Source organism: Saccoglossus kowalevskii, chromosome 1 (assembly GCF_978046115.1).
Source record: "Saccoglossus kowalevskii chromosome 1, keSacKowa6.1, whole genome shotgun sequence".
Taxonomy (NCBI): Eukaryota; Metazoa; Hemichordata; class Enteropneusta; family Harrimaniidae; genus Saccoglossus; species Saccoglossus kowalevskii.
Genome location: NC_140641.1, coordinates 12,283,881 through 12,301,891, shown reverse-complemented (window position 1 = coordinate 12,301,891; position 18,011 = coordinate 12,283,881). Strand labels below are relative to the sequence as shown.

Genomic DNA, 18,011 nt, shown 5'->3' with positions numbered 1-18,011 from the left:
AAAACTAATGCGCGCGTGGATGTCATCCATAAAATTGAGTCGGTGTGGCCTAACCGATTATTATTATTACATTTAACTCGCCTGGCCTAACTAATGATTTATACATAATTATTTTACAGGTTCCCAACTGATAACCATAGCCTTTATGTAGATACACAGTTTCTATGGGGACCGTGTTTTATGGTTACTCCAGTAATGACAGAGGTAAACCCAATAATATCTCTTACCGCTTTGTGCATTGTCACATCTCATCATACCATAGTATATAAAAGGCTGTATTTGATAATCTGTGGTAATTATTAAATAATCAACAATTGTGGCAGCTTTTACCTGATTTTAATTCTCATATGATACCATGATGCTGCGTTGTTTCATGCTAAATCTGAAAAAAACATGCACTATTCCACATACAATATTATATATCATATCAGTTTTAAATTCACGTTCAACTTTTTGAGATTCCAGGACGCAAAGAAGTGTTATGTAATGCAACTTACATATACCTAATAAACATTTCTAGCTTTTCATTGACATATGTTCCAATGTTGCGATATAAATATCATTAAACCAACCTTTATACTCAAAGAACTGCTCTTCAACAACGAGTTTGTGCTGCATTTACAATGAAACATGTTGTGGGTGTTGGGGGCAAATCAGTGAAACATCGGTGTCTTAGGGGTTCCTCTCATTACCATATCATTATTCAAACACGTTTTTGTGGCGTCAATATCTGAATATTTCCTTGTCCATCATCTGTATGGCCAAAATGTCTGTGTGTCTGTCTTTGTAAGTAAACTCTTATCAACTTCTGAGCGGATTTTAATTAAATTTGCTATATATTGGTGCCGATGACTGCAACCTCTAATGTCATAACCCTTTCAATGATTCTTGGAGGAAATATTCATTCTCTAGATACATTTTTACAATATAACAATGATCACATATTCTATATTTACTTTGCAAAGTTTAACTTTGATTTTGTTTTTGTTGACACAAATGTGGAAAGAGATTTCGAAGCCTCAGTGGTAACCAGTGAGAGTGAACTGTCTAAGGCTTTTTTAAGTTGTTGTTTATTAGTTTGTACTTGTATCAGTGTAACTGTTTTTGGATTCGTTCACAGGATGCTGTCACAGTCGACGCCTATTTCCCAAATCATCGCTGGTATGACTATCACACGGTAATATAGTGCATATTGTGACAGGCTCAATAAACCAACTACATTCGAGATTGTGGGCTTTCACTAGTCACCAGGGGAAATGATTTCTTCCTACTGAGTAACATACACAGACACAATCAACACTGTTTCATTGGCCGAACATCGAAAAGAGTCAATGTTATATGTCAAATGATTACGCTAGATAGATTCGGGAATTGTATTACTAGTATATTCTACCTGTCAACTTATGTTTATGTCACCAACACTGATAAATCTGTTCATTATTCATGTTACAGGGGGAAGAAATTCCAGAATCAAATCGTGGCAAGACGGTGACGCTGGATGCACCAATGGACTATATTCCATTACATTTGCGTGGTGGTTACATCCTACCAACACAGGAACCAGACATCACCACAACCCTGAGGTCAGACAATTTCCAGTAAATGTAATGGTGCATTCTGACAAGAAATATGATCGTGATAAATTACTCTAAACACGAATTTCAGGACCATATTTATTTCGAATACACGTTGGGTACTGACACGATCACGCCGTACAAACAATCTCATAGGCGACAATAAGCAAATAACACCGAATAAACGGCAAGGTAAAGACTATGTCTAATTATAGTAAATACGTACTGCGTGCGTGACTCGAACCGGCGCTCGCGTACGGCACCTAATCGCCTAGCTTCACGCCACTACACGTCTTCCCCTCGGCCACCGGGCATCCCCAAAAAAGGATGCTTAATAACCGAGCTTATTACGTGCAGAGAACGTGAAACCCGTCCACGCGATACGCGCCACACAGCATGGCCAGAATGCGGCAAAGGCCTTCAGATCTGGCTGTAGTAGGATGGTGAAAGTAATGGTACAGCATTTTAACAGTGAATAAGTACTGAGAAATAATTTTTAAACTCATAGTTGCTGTCGACATAGGAAGTAAAGTAAGCAAATAACACCGAATAAACGGCAAGGTAAAGACTATGTCTAATTATAGTAAATACGTACTGCGTGCGTGACTCGAACCGGCGCTCGCGTACGGCACCTAATCGCCTAGCTTCACGCCACTACACGTCTTCCCCTCGGCCACCGGGCATCCCCAAAAAAGGATGCTTAATAACCGAGCTTATTACGTGCAGAGAACGTGAAACCCGTCCACGCGATACGCGCCACACAGCATGGCCAGAATGCGGCAAAGGCCTTCAGATCTGGCTGTAGTAGGATGGTGAAAGTAATGGTACAGCATTTTAACAGTGAATAAGTACTGAGAAATAATTTTTAAACTCATAGTTGCTGTCGACATAGGAAGTAAAGTAAGCAAATAACACCGAATAAACGGCAAGGTAAAGACTATGTCTAATTATAGTAAATACGTACTGCGTGCGTGACTCGAACCGGCGCTCGCGTACGGCACCTAATCGCCTAGCTTCACGCCACTACACGTCTTCCCCTCGGCCACCGGGCATCCCCAAAAAAGGATGCTTAATAACCGAGCTTATTACGTGCAGAGAACGTGAAACCCGTCCACGCGATACGCGCCACACAGCATGGCCAGAATGCGGCAAAGGCCTTCAGATCTGGCTGTAGTAGGATGGTGAAAGTAATGGTACAGCATTTTAACAGTGAATAAGTACTGAGAAATAATTTTTAAACTCATAGTTGCTGTCGACATAGGAAGTAAAGTAAGCAAATAACACCGAATAAACGGCAAGGTAAAGACTATGTCTAATTATAGTAAATACGTACTGCGTGCGTGACTCGAACCGGCGCTCGCGTACGGCACCTAATCGCCTAGCTTCACGCCACTACACGTCTTCCCCTCGGCCACCGGGCATCCCCAAAAAAGGATGCTTAATAACCGAGCTTATTACGTGCAGAGAACGTGAAACCCGTCCACGCGATACGCGCCACCATATTACTTTCACCATCCTACTACAGCCAGATCTGAAGGCCTTTGCCGCATTCTGGCCATGCTGTGTGGCGCGTATCGCGTGGACGGGTTTCACGTTCTCTGCACGTAATAAGCTCGGTTATTAAGCATCCTTTTTTGGGGATGCCCGGTGGCCGAGGGGAAGACGTGTAGTGGCGTGAAGCTAGGCGATTAGGTGCCGTACGCGAGCGCCGGTTCGAGTCACGCACGCAGTACGTATTTACTATAATTAGACATAGTCTTTACCTTGCCGTTTATTCGGTGTTATTTGCTTACTTTACTTCCTATGTCGACAGCAACTATGAGTTTAAAAATTATTTCTCAGTACTTATTCACTGTTAAAATGCTGTACCATTACTTTCACCATCCTACTACAGCCAGATCTGAAGGCCTTTGCCGCATTCTGGCCATGCTGTGTGGCGCGTATCGCGTGGACGGGTTTCACGTTCTCTGCACGTAATAAGCTCGGTTATTAAGCATCCTTTTTTGGGGATGCCCGGTGGCCGAGGGGAAGACGTGTAGTGGCGTGAAGCTAGGCGATTAGGTGCCGTACGCGAGCGCCGGTTCGAGTCACGCACGCAGTACGTATTTACTATAATTAGACATAGTCTTTACCTTGCCGTTTATTCGGTGTTATTTGCTTACTTTACTTCCTATGTCGACAGCAACTATGAGTCATAGGCGACAATGTTCGATTTCAACATCAGATTTTACTTACACATAACGGATTTGTTGCTCTACCTTGAACCTGAACATAAATTACATACTATCAAAGCATGTGTTACATTGTTATTGATGAGTACACATGGCGTGTCTGGCTGAAATTATTCCAACGATAGTTAGGCTGATTCCGAATTTCTCGCGAATATTCTGGCGTTTCCCACGGTAACCCAAGGGAAATGTTCTATGACGAAACTCTTTCAAAGTTATACTTTGTATGCGTATGTGTGTATATATGCAATTCGGCCATATATTAAAAACATAATATTCTTGAGAGACATATTTTTTACTTTACTATTATTATCCTATTTAGTCGTCTTAACTCATTTGGACTGGTTGTGGCATTGGGAGACGACAATACTGCTATCGGAAATATGTTTTGGGATGACGGAGAATCACGAGGTAATATACAATACTATTTCAGTGTAACTAGTGTATATTACTATAGCGATATATTGTTACAAACTATAATGACAATGAAACATTGTGTTCTTCCAGATACTATTGATAACGGACAATACACATTGCTTTCCTTTGCCGCCACCAAGGTGAGTCAATAAAGTGTATCATTAAAGAACGCTACACTACACTACACTACACTACACTACACTACACTACACTGTACTGCGCTGCGCTGCGCTGCGCTACGCTGCGCTGCGCTGCGCTGCGCTACACTACACAACACAACACAATATATAAACGATCGGCTGTTTTTAAGTTTTTCCTGTTTACGAACGGCAAAAATAGGAGAGAGACCATGGCAAGCAACTGTGTGTGTTGCGTTTCTCGTGTTTTTGTTGTTGTTGTTGATTGCCTCCATTGATTCATATTAGTTTCAATCGTACATTTATAATTGACGAATTTTGTTATCACAGTTATGTCCGTGGGACACGATAAAAACACCGCATTTGCTTTTGACATGTGGTGTCAACTTGTTTTTTGTGATTTTATCTTTACAGAACAGCGTGAGCATACAGGTGAACAAATCGACATATACGACGGGTCTTACTGGCCTCAGCTGGGACATTCTCAGATTGTTTGGTCTACAAGACAAACCGACTGAAGTTTTTGCTGACGGTGTCTCAGTGGCGTTTGAATATAATTTAGAATTAAAGGTACAGATATAATTAAATTCAATTGATATTACTGTTTGTTAAATTGACAACATCTTATTAATTGCTTGTTTTGGTACATACAATAACAATCACTGCGCATGCGCATTGGTTGTTTATTTTTGTTATCCAACGAATATTGGTGCGTGTTCTGTAAACGCAACATTTTAAGTCGATGATAAACCATATTCCGATTTTGTCCACAGTCATTGGTTAGATGTATTTATATTGTTATAAAGTCAATATATATTTGTGTGCAGTTATCTTTCAAGTAGTTTGTTATCGGGATTACGTCTGAGTCAGTAATGTCATTTCCAAGTTTAACCAATTTTGTCTTAAATGTTCTACAGAGCCCTCAAACACGCATACAATATAATTGCATTTGGTTATTTACAGGTACTAACAGTGAGCACTCTAGGAATGCGAGATATCAGTGTGAATCACCAAGTCACGTGGTCGTAATAAAAATACATGGCTATTATACAAAGGCAGAATAGAATGTGGCGTAAATGTTGATTGCACATGCGCAGCTGTCACTATCGCGACATGTTAAATAAGACGCTAACAGTTTTCCTTGATTTAAAAACGATATAGAAACTAAGATGATGTTATTGCCAGTATACTTATCTTTTGACGTAATGTTACTCTAATATTATCTAACTAATATAATATTGAAGATTATAGTATTTTCTACCTGTGTTAATTAATTTCAAGATTTTATGAACAATGTAATGTTTATAACCAAGTGTACGTAGTGTGATAGGCGATTAAGATCTCGCGATAGTTGAACAAGAGTCACGCAAAATATGCGATATTCACAGAACCCCGCTGCAAACACACATATCCAGAAATTCCAATGCAAATGCGTGAGTCTGTGAAAGAACTGGTTAGTGTTCATCTCAGGATGTTTTGCAAACGTTTGCATGTATGTTATAACGTTATGAATGCGGCCGTGGAGTGGGATCATCACCGCATATCACCGTACTTACATATCGAAGTTGTTTACCTTCATCTTATAACTAATTGCTATTACTTGTTACATTACGTAACACAGGTACTATCATTCGATATTGTGTTTATAATATCACATTTTTATTCATAAAGATTAATGTTGAACTTTAAGACTAACAAATGTAGTCCATTCGCTCCAAACTTTGAATATAATAAATGTCACACGTAGTACGTAAATAATATATTATGCGTGTATGGTCTATAATATTGGCTTGATTTTCATTTCCACCCTTTTCAACGAATGGTACAGGCCTTTCCAGTAACGCCAGACGATTCCCTCACTGTGCCGCTTTCGGTTTTCCTTCTTACTAAAATACTGGCCATTCAGGTTGACGAAGTAACATGCTCTGTACCACCAGGCACCGCCATAGACATTTGCACAGTGCGTCGATTCGGACACGTCGTTATCTTGGTCTCTTGTGCTAAACTGGCTACCATTGTGGTAATGCATGGAATCACCTACAATTGAAAAACAATTCAATTAATTTGAACAAGTTGTTTTCCGTCATCAAGCCAATGAATTCAAGTGAATCAGTGTGTGTATGCATGTTTTAAATATTATTGGGTGTCACTGTTATTTATCGTGACCTTTTTTCTGTAATTATAAAATTCTTAACCCTACATACAGTACGTAACAGGGCTGTGCCTTTATCTGTATCAGTCAAATTGTAGTGTCGTTAATCTGGGAGACCAGATCTGTAATTTTCGAATTCGTTTTGAAGAATATTGACTCGAGGTTGGATGTTTAGTTAGGAGACATAACGCCAATGACGAATTGTATTGTGGGTATATGAGTACGTAACGCCCACGAATTCCGCCACTTAACCTAGGTGTTCCTAATTATTGATTCATGAACAATTATTTGAAACATACTAAGCCGTAAATTAAATTAGTCTACCTAGGCTAAAATTCATTCTGGGATTAAAAAAATATCGCAGACTTTAGTCGTCGGAGGCGTTCAGTCAAATTAATATTTTGGTCCTTTTTGTTGAATGGGCTATCCTAATGTCAAACAGGCTTCATGAAACACAGTCACCTGCGGACTTTATCCAAAAATCACAAAAGTCGTAACGTTTTCGGTATTCAACTACAAGGTAGGATGTGAAATTACCTAACGATCTTGACTAACAACTCTACGCTATAGGTCTTCGGTTTGGTGTCAATTACCAGACCGAAAACCAAGTTTTTTTCTTCTTCTAAAAATATCGTGGGCTTATATACAATTATAACATATTACAAAAACAATAATTCATCCCATTGTAGTATGCAAAGTTTTGAAAAATGTGTGCATCTTGAAAATGTCAATCATATTCAGCCCCTAGACCAGAGCTTTTCGGTATGTCAATATCATACGTATAAAAAATAGTAGATAACACATACCGGCTGAACCACTGTACGATCCTATCATCAGCCTGTAGTTATCGGATTCATCTGCGACTTGGAAAAGGTCATAGAGGGCGTATCTTGTTTGACCATCAAAATCTTGTAGGTCAATTCTTAGTTGATACTGACGACCTTGACTCAACATACTGTGTATCTTCTCATTACCCAGCCAGAATTCCCCACTCAGGAATCCAAATCCGTTTTTGTAGTCATCCCAATCGAGGTAAAAGTCTACTGTTCCATCTTTCCGTCTTTGGATAACCTGTGGACACATTACGTAAGATGTTAGTTTTGTATTACCCCAAAACTGTAACACTGTGCCCTTCCTACGAAATATGCTGAAATAGTATACAGTATGAAAATTCAATTTCAAACTAAAAATGATTTCAACTATATGATTTTTGATCTCAATCGATATTTCAAAAACAGTTCTTCTCTAATATAACATTTGTATACTATGTTTTCTAGAAATAAAATTTAGTTGCGTATTATTGAGTCTAACTAGTATTTTTATTTCACTAATTTTATGTTGCCTTCATCTCTTAGAATCTAATTCGTACGAGTAAATGTATTATTTCTCACCGTCCACCCACCCGCGTCGGTCTCCATATCACAGTATACTTTCATCGATGTTTGATCCGCCATGTAAATACTATAAATTCCACTCCTACAGTGACCATTGTCGAAAACTTCGTTACAGTCTCTTGGTTGCTCATCTGCCGATTCGAAATAACATAAAACAAGGTGACTATTGTTTGAATTAACAAGTCGAGCTTCATTTAAACGTGATGCTAAATTGTTTGAGTCGCGCCCATATTTTCGAAACCACGTCTACTTTTGGGAAACAATGAGTTACGATAACAAAAGTTTTTGTTATGTTAACTTTCAAATTTACAAATTTAGCAACTCTAATTTTAAACTAACAGTTAATCGAACTTCGAGTTACGGAAAACATACAATAATAATCAAAGAAAAATTATCTATGTTGTTCGGTTAACTGTTAATTAAAGTTCGAGTTACTAAATGTGGACGTTCAACAAAAACAAAAGTATGTGTGGCCAGTAACTCAAAGTTTTGTTAACATGCTAATTAAAAACCGAGTTTCAATTTGGGCGTGGTTTTGCAAAAGAGGGCGTGTTTTTTTAAATATGGCGTGGTAATGTTTGTAACTCAATGTTATCTTAACTCGATGTTCATAACTCGATGTTCATAACTCGATGTTCTTAACTCGATGTTCTTAACTCGATGTTCATAACTCGATGTCCATAACTCGATGTCCATAACTCGATGTTCATAACTCGATGTTCATAACACGATGTTCATAACTCGATGTTCATAACACGATGTTCATAACTCGATGTTCATAATTCGATGTTCATAACTCGATGTCCATAACTCGATGTTCATAACTCGATGTTCATAACACGATGTTCATAACTCGATGTTCATAACACGATGTTCATAACTCGATGTCCATAACTCGATGTCCATAACTCGATGTTCATAACTCGATTTTCATAACACGATGTTCATAACTCGATGTCCATAACTCGATGTTCATAACTCGATGTTCATAACACGATGTTCATAACACGATGTTCATAACTCGATGTTCATAACTCGATGTTCATAACTCGATGTCCATAACTCGATGTTCATAACTCGATGTTCATAACACGATGTTCATAACTCGATGTTCATAACACGATGTTCATAACTCGATGTTCATAACTCGATGTTCATAACTCGATGTCCATAACTCGATGTTCATAACTCGATGTTCATAACACGATGTTCATAACTCGATGTTCATAACACGATGTTCATAACTCGATGTTCATAACTCGATGTTCATAACTCGATGTCCATAACTCGATGTTCATAACTCGATGTTCATAACACGATGTTCATAACTCGATGTTCATAACACGATGTTCATAACTCGATGTTCATAACTCGATGTTCATAACTCGATGTCCATAACTCGATGTTCATAACTCGATGTTCATAACTCGATGTTCATAACTCAAACAATTGAGGAAGCGAACAAAATGATAAGGAACGACATTCTGCAAAAGTTGAGGAACATTTCCCCTCAAACATTTAATTAATGAGGAATACATAAAACGTACTATTTAGATATTGTAATCAATAATTAATTGAACGGAAACAATACGAAAAATAATAATCTTTGAAACATTGCATTGTAACTGTTATTTCTATATAATCAAATTACATATTGGGAAGTGGCGAATGTAATTATGATAGAACACTAGGAGAACTTGTAATATTTTATCATAAAAACTAATGTTTGTGTTATTGTGGTAAAATTAAATTCTATTCAATTGTCAAATCTATGATGATGTTTGTTTCAAAAATGACAAATACATTGGAAATGGGCATGTTATTTGAATATAATTATGAAAACTTTTCAGGGGTTACAATGAAAAATGTTATAACAATGAACTGGGGTTTTATCAGAATACAAGATTGACAATTTTACAGTCATCTCGGAGATGGAAACAAATGTAAATGACTATCTTTTATAAACCATGTAATGTGGGATAATATCAACGGTTTAACAGTGGGACATTGTATAGAAACTGACCACATGTTATTGGAATTTGCGCAATCATTCCAGGCGGTCAATTTTGTCAGTGAATTACGGGTGATTGTGGAAAACAATCTTTTAGGCCATTCCCGTGACCTTTGTTTGACCCCAGTGTATTTACATCCGGGTACTTTTGACGGTGTGGAGCGGCCATTTTGAATTTAGTCGCTGATTGAGATAAATATGCCTTACAATTGCTGTGTCCGTTATGCTTCAATAATTCATCAAAGAATAAGAATTTACATTTCTACCGACTACCAAAGCAGGAAACATTGTTAAAGAAGTATACAGTGCTTATTAGAAACGACACACTGAAGGCGGAGTCCAAACAAACGCGAATCGGGGGCAGCTTGGAAGACCTCTAATGCGTTTGTTCATTAATGTCGAATGAAATCGCCTTACATTTTAATTTTTAAATATTGAATCTCCAGAATTTTGTTAGCGATTACCATCAATGTCCGTGCATTAGAACAAACAAGGATTTCAACTGTTGGGCTTTGTATATTAAAAATGTATTAAACGAGACTCAGTGTGGTTTGGGTGAAACGCGGGCAAACCAGTGGATAATTCTTATTATTTTCTATACATATTTTAGCAGAAAGTTGTGATATTTTATAAAAATGTGGTATAATAAGATTTCAACATATCCTGATTTACGTACATTAATATTGATGCTGTGTCCCAAATGTTAATTATATAAGGGCTTTGTCACGTTTATGAATGTCCACACATGACCTGCGTATAAAAACGGGCAATGGGTATTCCCAGCAAAGCAGAGATTGTGTCAACTTGGTTGTAAGCTGATTACAAATTTATCATTTACATTTGTTATGTATGAAGAAACTCGCACCCTGGAAAACCTGGCCAAGTTTATTTTTCACTCTATGGAGAAACTACAAACATTTCTGGTGAGTATTCAATTCATTATTCTCTGCATTTCAACGGACCAAGCATTGCATGTTTGCATAGCATATGATGGCTTGCGACCTAAAGTGCCGTGTAAAGTAAGTAATCTAAAAAGGGAAAATCAAAACTACTAAGTTCAATACGTTTTTTATAAATTGTTGTCTATGTGAAGACAGTCGAACAGGACAATAAGTATATAATTATGTTTAGTAACCTCTTACCTCCATTGGAAGCATGACAGACATCGAGTTCTGCTCTCAACTCTGCAACTTCCAACTGTAATTCTTTGATCTCGGTATCTTTGTCCATCAGTTGTTCTTCAGACCCGGCTGATAGTGGAAAGGGGTGGAAATATAATTACAGGCCTGTCATGATCACGCATCACACGAGATTTAAACTGACACGCACTATACTACGCCACACAACATGCTCATGTCACAGACAACAAACACTTACCAAATATATAATAATGTGTATGATTAACAGTAGTATATATTGTAACATAGTGCTTCGGTAAATATCATCTTGTTTAAAGCGGGAGAGTAGTCACCTTCGCACGCGCGGGAATTGAGTCCCAAGCGACGATAACAACACACGCTAAAACGCAAAGGCTCATGGGTAGACGCTTGTTTGTAAACAATGACACGCTATGGCCATCTGACGCATGCACAGGTGACGACTCTCCCGCTTTAAGTACGAATCAAAGAGATTGTTTAAAAATAAATCAATTTATAATTTGTTTATCATACCTCCAACATTGATCATTATACACCCTTGTTCCCCACTTGCTGTTATGCCAATGACCCAGTCGCTGAACCAATAGAAAGCCGCATATACTCCAGGGGAGTTTGAAGATGAGCATCCGATTCCTAAACTGGTGATTCCCAACAAATACCAACGGCCATTCCACTATATATTAAAAAATGCGAATAATTACATGGGAAGTTGTGTATTAGGGTTTCACACAGAGTTTAGGGTTTTATGATGAATTTCTATAAGTTCTATATTTGGGTATTTATATATTATTCCCTAATAATATTCCCTCTGGGGCAATTACGCGTGACGTAAGAACCATATCACCACGAGTCAGAGAATATCCAATCGGTGAAAATAATTCCGACTTCACAGAAGCGATGACATAGACACGGGATTCAATGACGTAGAACGACTACGTTTTAAAAACCGTACAATGTCATGACTTTCACGTTATAATGTAAGGTTATACCTTCTTTGTAAATGATCCACCGTTGTCATGGAGACATACGTCTTTTTCGTAATCGCTCGACGGTCGTGCTGCACAGAACATTTTATCAGTAATCGTCTCCGATCGATGTTGTTTACATGTGTGTCGCTCCATCACCTCAAGTCGAGTCTGGGTTTTAAAAAAACATAAACATTTTGATATTAATAAGCATTTAGCAATTTGGTGAAAATAAAGAAAGTACGTTAATTTTAGTAAAACCATTGCAATAGTAATTGACTCGTAAATAAGTTTTTGCGAGGCCCCAACTCTTGGATATGGAATCCTTCGGGCAGCGGACACTAACACAATGGGACGATACTAGTACGCATTTGGGAAAGAGGTAGTCAATTACGAATTACCTGGTGCGGCAATGGCACATCATTGCTCTCCCCATCTGTAGCCATACCTGCAGCCCATCCAGACACTCCGACATTCAGTCTTTGTTTCACTTCTCCAGTATGTGGAAGACATACTATTTTATCACAAAATAACGATATAGTTTAGTAATCCGGAATAAAACATTATCTATTATATTACATGAAAGCGCCACGGTCGTCGCAACGCGTCATGCGTGATGTGGGTCTCACGCGACGTACACAACGCGTGTGACAAACATTCGAACGCGCACTGCACGACAACTTGCGCTTTAAACACGTAGATATCTGATAAATATCGGAATATGAATCGTGGCATTTCGTAAGCTCAAATAAGCTGAAACAATAATAGTGATTACCTGGAAGGATATTATATGCATAAGATACTTGTTTCTCCAGTTTAACAAGAGCGATGTCAGAATCCAGCGGGGAATCAACGTTGTAATCCGGGTGTACGATAATCCGTTCAACCCTGTACGAGTTGGAATTGCCGAGGTAAACTCTGAGGGTGTTCATTGTAATGCCAGATGTCTCAAGGCAGTGTGCGGCTGTTATGACCCACTGGTTGTTGATCAGTGTCGCTCCGCAGATGTTGGCGTGGAGGGTTGTGCTATAAATCGTTGCCAACCACGGGATCACATCGTCAGATGAAGTCGATGAGCCAACCATTACTCCCTTGGGCTGAATTAGTCCACATTCTCCTGCAGTGCATCAATTCAATAACAACAGATGTTGGTGCTTATATGTACGTGAAGTAAAACTAGTGCATTGTGTATAGCAGCAATGACTCCCAGGATAGGAAGGCTTATTTGGTAAAAATAGTATTACCAGGGAGCCACTACCCCTTCGAAAATGACTACTTTTTTAGACAATTTTGCGAAGTCTAAACCCCTTTTCATACTACACGTCTTTTTTGACAAAGGTTGTGTATGACTATAACCGTTTTCCTGTCCGAATTGAGCGATTTGTGATGATTATATTGTGAATTTGTGAATGCTGGAATTGTTGACCCATTGTTACCGTAGACAAGAAACCCCATCCTGCAGAATATATGTATACAGCTTTGTAAGGAACATACTCACTCACTGGACCGCAAATACATACTCACTCACTGGACCGCAAATACCCGGATGTTTCTCATTCTATAATGTACTTTAAAGCGGCAATAGATGGGAGTTTTGTTTGTTTAAACATAACCACATAAAGATGACCAAATCTTACCACTATATTATTTTAGAAACAATTGCACGGGCAAAGGGGCCCTACACAAAACTAATATCACAAATGCGATGGGAAAACTAAGGATTGAGTAGCCAGCATTTCGTTGAAACCATATGTGTACGACTCACACTATTATTGTAAAAGACACATACAATCATCAATGAGAGGCCGGTTAAAGAGACGCTTAAATCATTAAATCAGATTGTTCTTTCTTTTTCATTAACATTCTATTTATTTTGTTGGTCATAAAGCCCGGATAAAATAAATACGGAACTAATTTTTCCACAAAAAGGTCAGTCATTCATTGAGTCAATTAACCATTTATTGCTATATTATTTATCTCAATATTGTGTTTGGTAACGTATTTCTCCAATGATTGGAAAATCCTGGCGATGATTTTGTTTTTCTCACGCCCCTATTTAACATTTAGGATACCCGCGAACAACCTTAATTATGTTGTCTTGACACACATACCAAATTGCATGATTTGTTGGATGTTTATGACTAGCAAGTCGTATTTAGTGCATCGGATAAACAATGGAACACGTACTTAATAAATCGTTGGCAGTGTGTTCGCACGTAGTGTGTAAACAAAAAACTCTCTTGCAGGGTCTTGTTACTGATAAATGGTAATGTAGCTTAGTGTGCGGTACAGGGTGGTGTTTACCACGAAAAATGTGGCGTACAAATACGTTTGAATTGAGTATTTTCAACGAGATAAATGTATTATACTTATATTATGCTTATTTCAAATTGTTGTTAAATTATCATTATGTGAATTTTTATTAATAAATTATTAAAACATAAATAGATTTTAACAAGCGCATTTATCGTTTTTATTAACAAATTAGTCTTTTAAAAACTAAACTGTACTAGTAAAATGTAAACATGTGAATATCATCACGGTATGTCTATATTTTAAGATGAAAGAACTTTTAGTTGAGTATAATGTTTAGAGGTCAGGGCTGTGTGACTTTTCAGGTCAGCTGCTTTCCATTACAGCACATGCTGAGTTTAATCTTGTACTAATACCTAGCATATCATTTCAAATTGAATCCTGTGAATTATTTTGTAAATTTAGTTGCTTACTTTCTAAATAAAATAGACTAACCCCACACGTCTGCAAAGGTACTCATTCCGCGATTATCGGGCCTCGTGATAATTATCCTGTTGTATATGATGTTTGGCGCGGAAAGGCAAGTCTGCAAATGTTATTGTGGTCACAATAGTTTTACAAAAACATTGACAAATGTTTACACATGTTAACATGGAACTACGTTTGTAATATGTAAGCAAAACTTTAGAATATTAAGGAAGGCTTAAAGAACAAGGTTAATATTTACGTTCTTTTTAATGTGTTTCTCTATACTTAGAAGATACATCATACGTTATCACGAGTGAGCACTCTACTGAGAAGGCATTTTTTTGGAAACTGCATTTAAGAAATATACTTACCAGACAGTTGTGCGTGACATGTGTGGAACAAAACAATAAATGTTGCAACCAAAGACCTCATTTTAAGCGCTGGGCGACCAAACAGTATTGAATCCTGAACTGACGCAGTTGTGTCTCGTACGCGACTGGTACTGAGATACCCTGACTTACACTACGTTGTTTTGTTATTGGCTTGGAGCTATTTAATTGATGGACAGATTGAAATACGATGTTTACCGTATGGCGTTCTTTTTAGGTTGCTGTGTTTATGAAATTTGACCCACTGCCCAAAGACAAATGACTACCACGCCAGAATTTACTCCCAATACAAGTAAAAGACACACTTTATCGAAAGTGACGTTACCATGATCACTCTCCCGATTCACTTACACGGCTGGCTGATCGAGGTTTAGCGAGTGGTAGATACTAACGCTTAAAAAGGATACCTTGAATCGTTGTAAACTTTCAGACGGGTCAAAATATATGAAGTTTCCATAAAACGTATATTAAAGGGCGGTGATCGTCGCGCCGCGCATGTGCGGCATTTGTGTTGATAAACATTGATATTCCCACAATCCATTGCGCTCTTCTAATGGAAATTGGAGAACGAGTTTTGACCTCGGCGCGACATCACGGTGCACAATTACCGTCGGTGACTCTTTCGATACTTTTCAATCACCAAATAAATTACATAGCTAAAGCTTAGAAACGTGTCAGCTTGTATTCGCTAGTTTGTACAACAGTCAAAGTCGCCATCTTATGAGATCCATATCCCGCACGTGCGTGGCGCGACGACCACCGACCTTTAAGATAAGTGAATGTTTTCGAGCCAAGTTTTTTCTCTCGCTAAATCGTACGTATTTTTTGGCACATTGTTGACAGTTGTAGATATGATATTAAGCTTAAGCCGATGTCTAAATTCCACAGTATGCCAATTAATTACACCCAATGCTCGTATTCAAATGCAATACATTCCGGCACATTCAAGTCACGTGTTGTATATGTCGCATTCATATGTTTTCCTCCTTTCCATGTGCCGCGTATTATTTAATATACTAGTACATCACAATAGAAAACGTCAAAGTGATTCTTTAATATATGTGTAATTGAATGGCACCAGACTAGTTACTAAACATATTAAAGACTACCTACATATATATAGTAATTTTTTGAGATGAATGAATGAATGAAATTTATTTCAGCTTAAAAATTAAAACAACATTAAATATAAAAAATGTACAAATAATAAATGTATATCAATAAATAACGCATGCTACTTATAGTATTTTGGGGGGATTGCAGATATACTTCATCAGAACTCATCTGGTACGTCACCCCTGATTTCATAGTTTAATCACACAAATCTTCAAATAAAGAAAGACAAAAATATTACGACTCAAATCAAAGAGATATTGTTTTAACTTTGCTTTAAATATATATGTTAGTGATGGTTTTAAATGCAGTGTGACGTCATGAATATTTTTTATGACAATTTAGTAAATATTAAAAAGTAAAAAGAATTGCCTCGGAATACCCCTGCGCATGCGCTTCATTCAAATCCAGAGAAGACGAGTCTTATATGATTGGTCAAGTTGTTGTTCTCCTCGAGACGTTTAATATATACCTATGTGGACATAATAGCATGGTTGTTTTTGTACGTATTAACTATGGAAACGCTTATTATGCACGTATGCTAATGGCGTTGCATTTTTTGTTTTGCTTGCGTTGAAACTGTGGTTGGTGCATTGCATAGTAATGGAGTGTGTGGATTTAAAGATGTCACACTCGTATCCAGACTCACAGCATACAAGAGACACGCTATATTGTCCTCTGTTGTATTATAATTTACAGATTAAGAAATATTTCAACAATGCTAAATACGGTGCTTTTTTTCAGAGAAACTGTTTCCATACTTTATACGTAATTTTTAACACATTTATCGAACGTTTCATTCAAATCAAATTGAGACAAATGGGTTCACTATAGTAATTGGCGCGGTGCTCAAGGGTATACTACAAAGCCAGTAAGATTCTGTACTGTACATTGTATATTTCCTATCAACTTTCCGACGCACATGCGCAAACTGAATCGTCCCTTTCCGCGGTAACGTCACAGCGACCGCTCTGATTGGTCAATGGCAATTTTCAAATTTGTGTTTATAAACCTTTAATATTAGAAATAATTTTTCTAAAAGCTCTGTACTAAATAATCAATGCAAACAATACCAGAAAACATGATTGTACAATAACATTACTGCATATACGTAGTGTTTTATTAGGGATGTTAGTATTAAATATTGTTTTAATATTAAAACAATGCATATTTAAGAGGATGCGAATTAGCATCGACGTTATATTGCTGTGCTGGATTGCTTGATAAGTGTTCAGTACTTCAGTAGAATAGTGTGACTCTCGTTGATTGGCAGCGTTATCTTGGTTATATTAAACACCTGTAAAATAATTAAAATACATTATCCACAGTTTTCAAAAAAATTACGTCATCTATTAATGTGAATATATTCGATTATACACTGTCGTATATTGTCAAGTCACTGTAATAAGTTCGGTTACAATTTAGATCAAAGAATACATGAGTTATGTACTATTAAAGCCATGGTCGCGTGATGAGTGCGAAGCCAAGATTTAAATAATGTATACCAGGGTTATTGCATATTTGGAGCTGCCGTAAACTGCGTGCAAAAGTAAACCTGATTGCAAAACGTATGACATATTTACATTTATATCAGCGTTGTATGAAATAAAGCTTCTCTCAATCGAAATCCCGTTCACCTCGACGTCCGCTGGCTGAGTATGGATTCCATATACAGTAATCTTCCCAAATAATGGAATGTGTTTTCCTCGGTAGGCATTACGATCCACAATAATGTTTATATGTTCCTGTTGAA

The 18,011-nt window shown here is 37.5% G+C and overlaps 3 protein-coding genes across 3 annotated transcripts in view; 1 reads left to right on the top strand and 2 right to left on the bottom strand.

The window, feature by feature from the left end:
• Positions 1 to 5,385, top strand: part of LOC100368356 (maltase-glucoamylase-like) — a 43,115-nt gene extending 37,730 nt beyond the window's left edge. The window contains exons 60-66 of the mRNA XM_085496468.1: positions 120 to 204; positions 1,121 to 1,177; positions 1,453 to 1,583; positions 4,125 to 4,213; positions 4,310 to 4,359; positions 4,771 to 4,926; positions 5,320 to 5,385. Of these exons, the coding sequence (XP_085352594.1) occupies positions 120 to 204; positions 1,121 to 1,177; positions 1,453 to 1,583; positions 4,125 to 4,213; positions 4,310 to 4,359; positions 4,771 to 4,926; positions 5,320 to 5,385 (634 nt within the window). The remainder of the gene's footprint in view (positions 1 to 119; positions 205 to 1,120; positions 1,178 to 1,452; positions 1,584 to 4,124; positions 4,214 to 4,309; positions 4,360 to 4,770; positions 4,927 to 5,319) is intronic.
• A 608-nt stretch (positions 5,386 to 5,993) lies between these two features.
• LOC100367752 (uncharacterized) lies at positions 5,994 to 15,281 on the bottom strand. The gene is made up of 9 exons (XM_002742378.4): positions 15,128 to 15,281; positions 12,811 to 13,152; positions 12,437 to 12,549; positions 12,060 to 12,206; positions 11,584 to 11,743; positions 11,056 to 11,163; positions 7,900 to 8,033; positions 7,315 to 7,579; positions 5,994 to 6,393 (listed from the first exon to the last, which is right to left on the bottom strand). Exons 1-9 carry the CDS (start codon positions 15,186 to 15,188, stop codon positions 6,134 to 6,136), a joined length of 1,590 nt encoding a protein of 529 aa, XP_002742424.1. The 5' UTR covers positions 15,189 to 15,281; the 3' UTR covers positions 5,994 to 6,133.
• Positions 15,282 to 17,356: 2,075 nt separating this feature from the next.
• The window catches only part of LOC100368058 (sucrase-isomaltase, intestinal-like), a 37,766-nt gene continuing 37,111 nt past the window's right edge, over positions 17,357 to 18,011 (bottom strand). Inside the window, exons 43-44 of the mRNA XM_085496467.1 lie at positions 17,842 to 18,003; positions 17,357 to 17,555 (exon numbers count right to left, since the gene is read on the bottom strand). Of these exons, the coding sequence (XP_085352593.1) occupies positions 17,490 to 17,555; positions 17,842 to 18,003 (228 nt within the window). The 3' untranslated portion in view covers positions 17,357 to 17,489. The remainder of the gene's footprint in view (positions 17,556 to 17,841; positions 18,004 to 18,011) is intronic.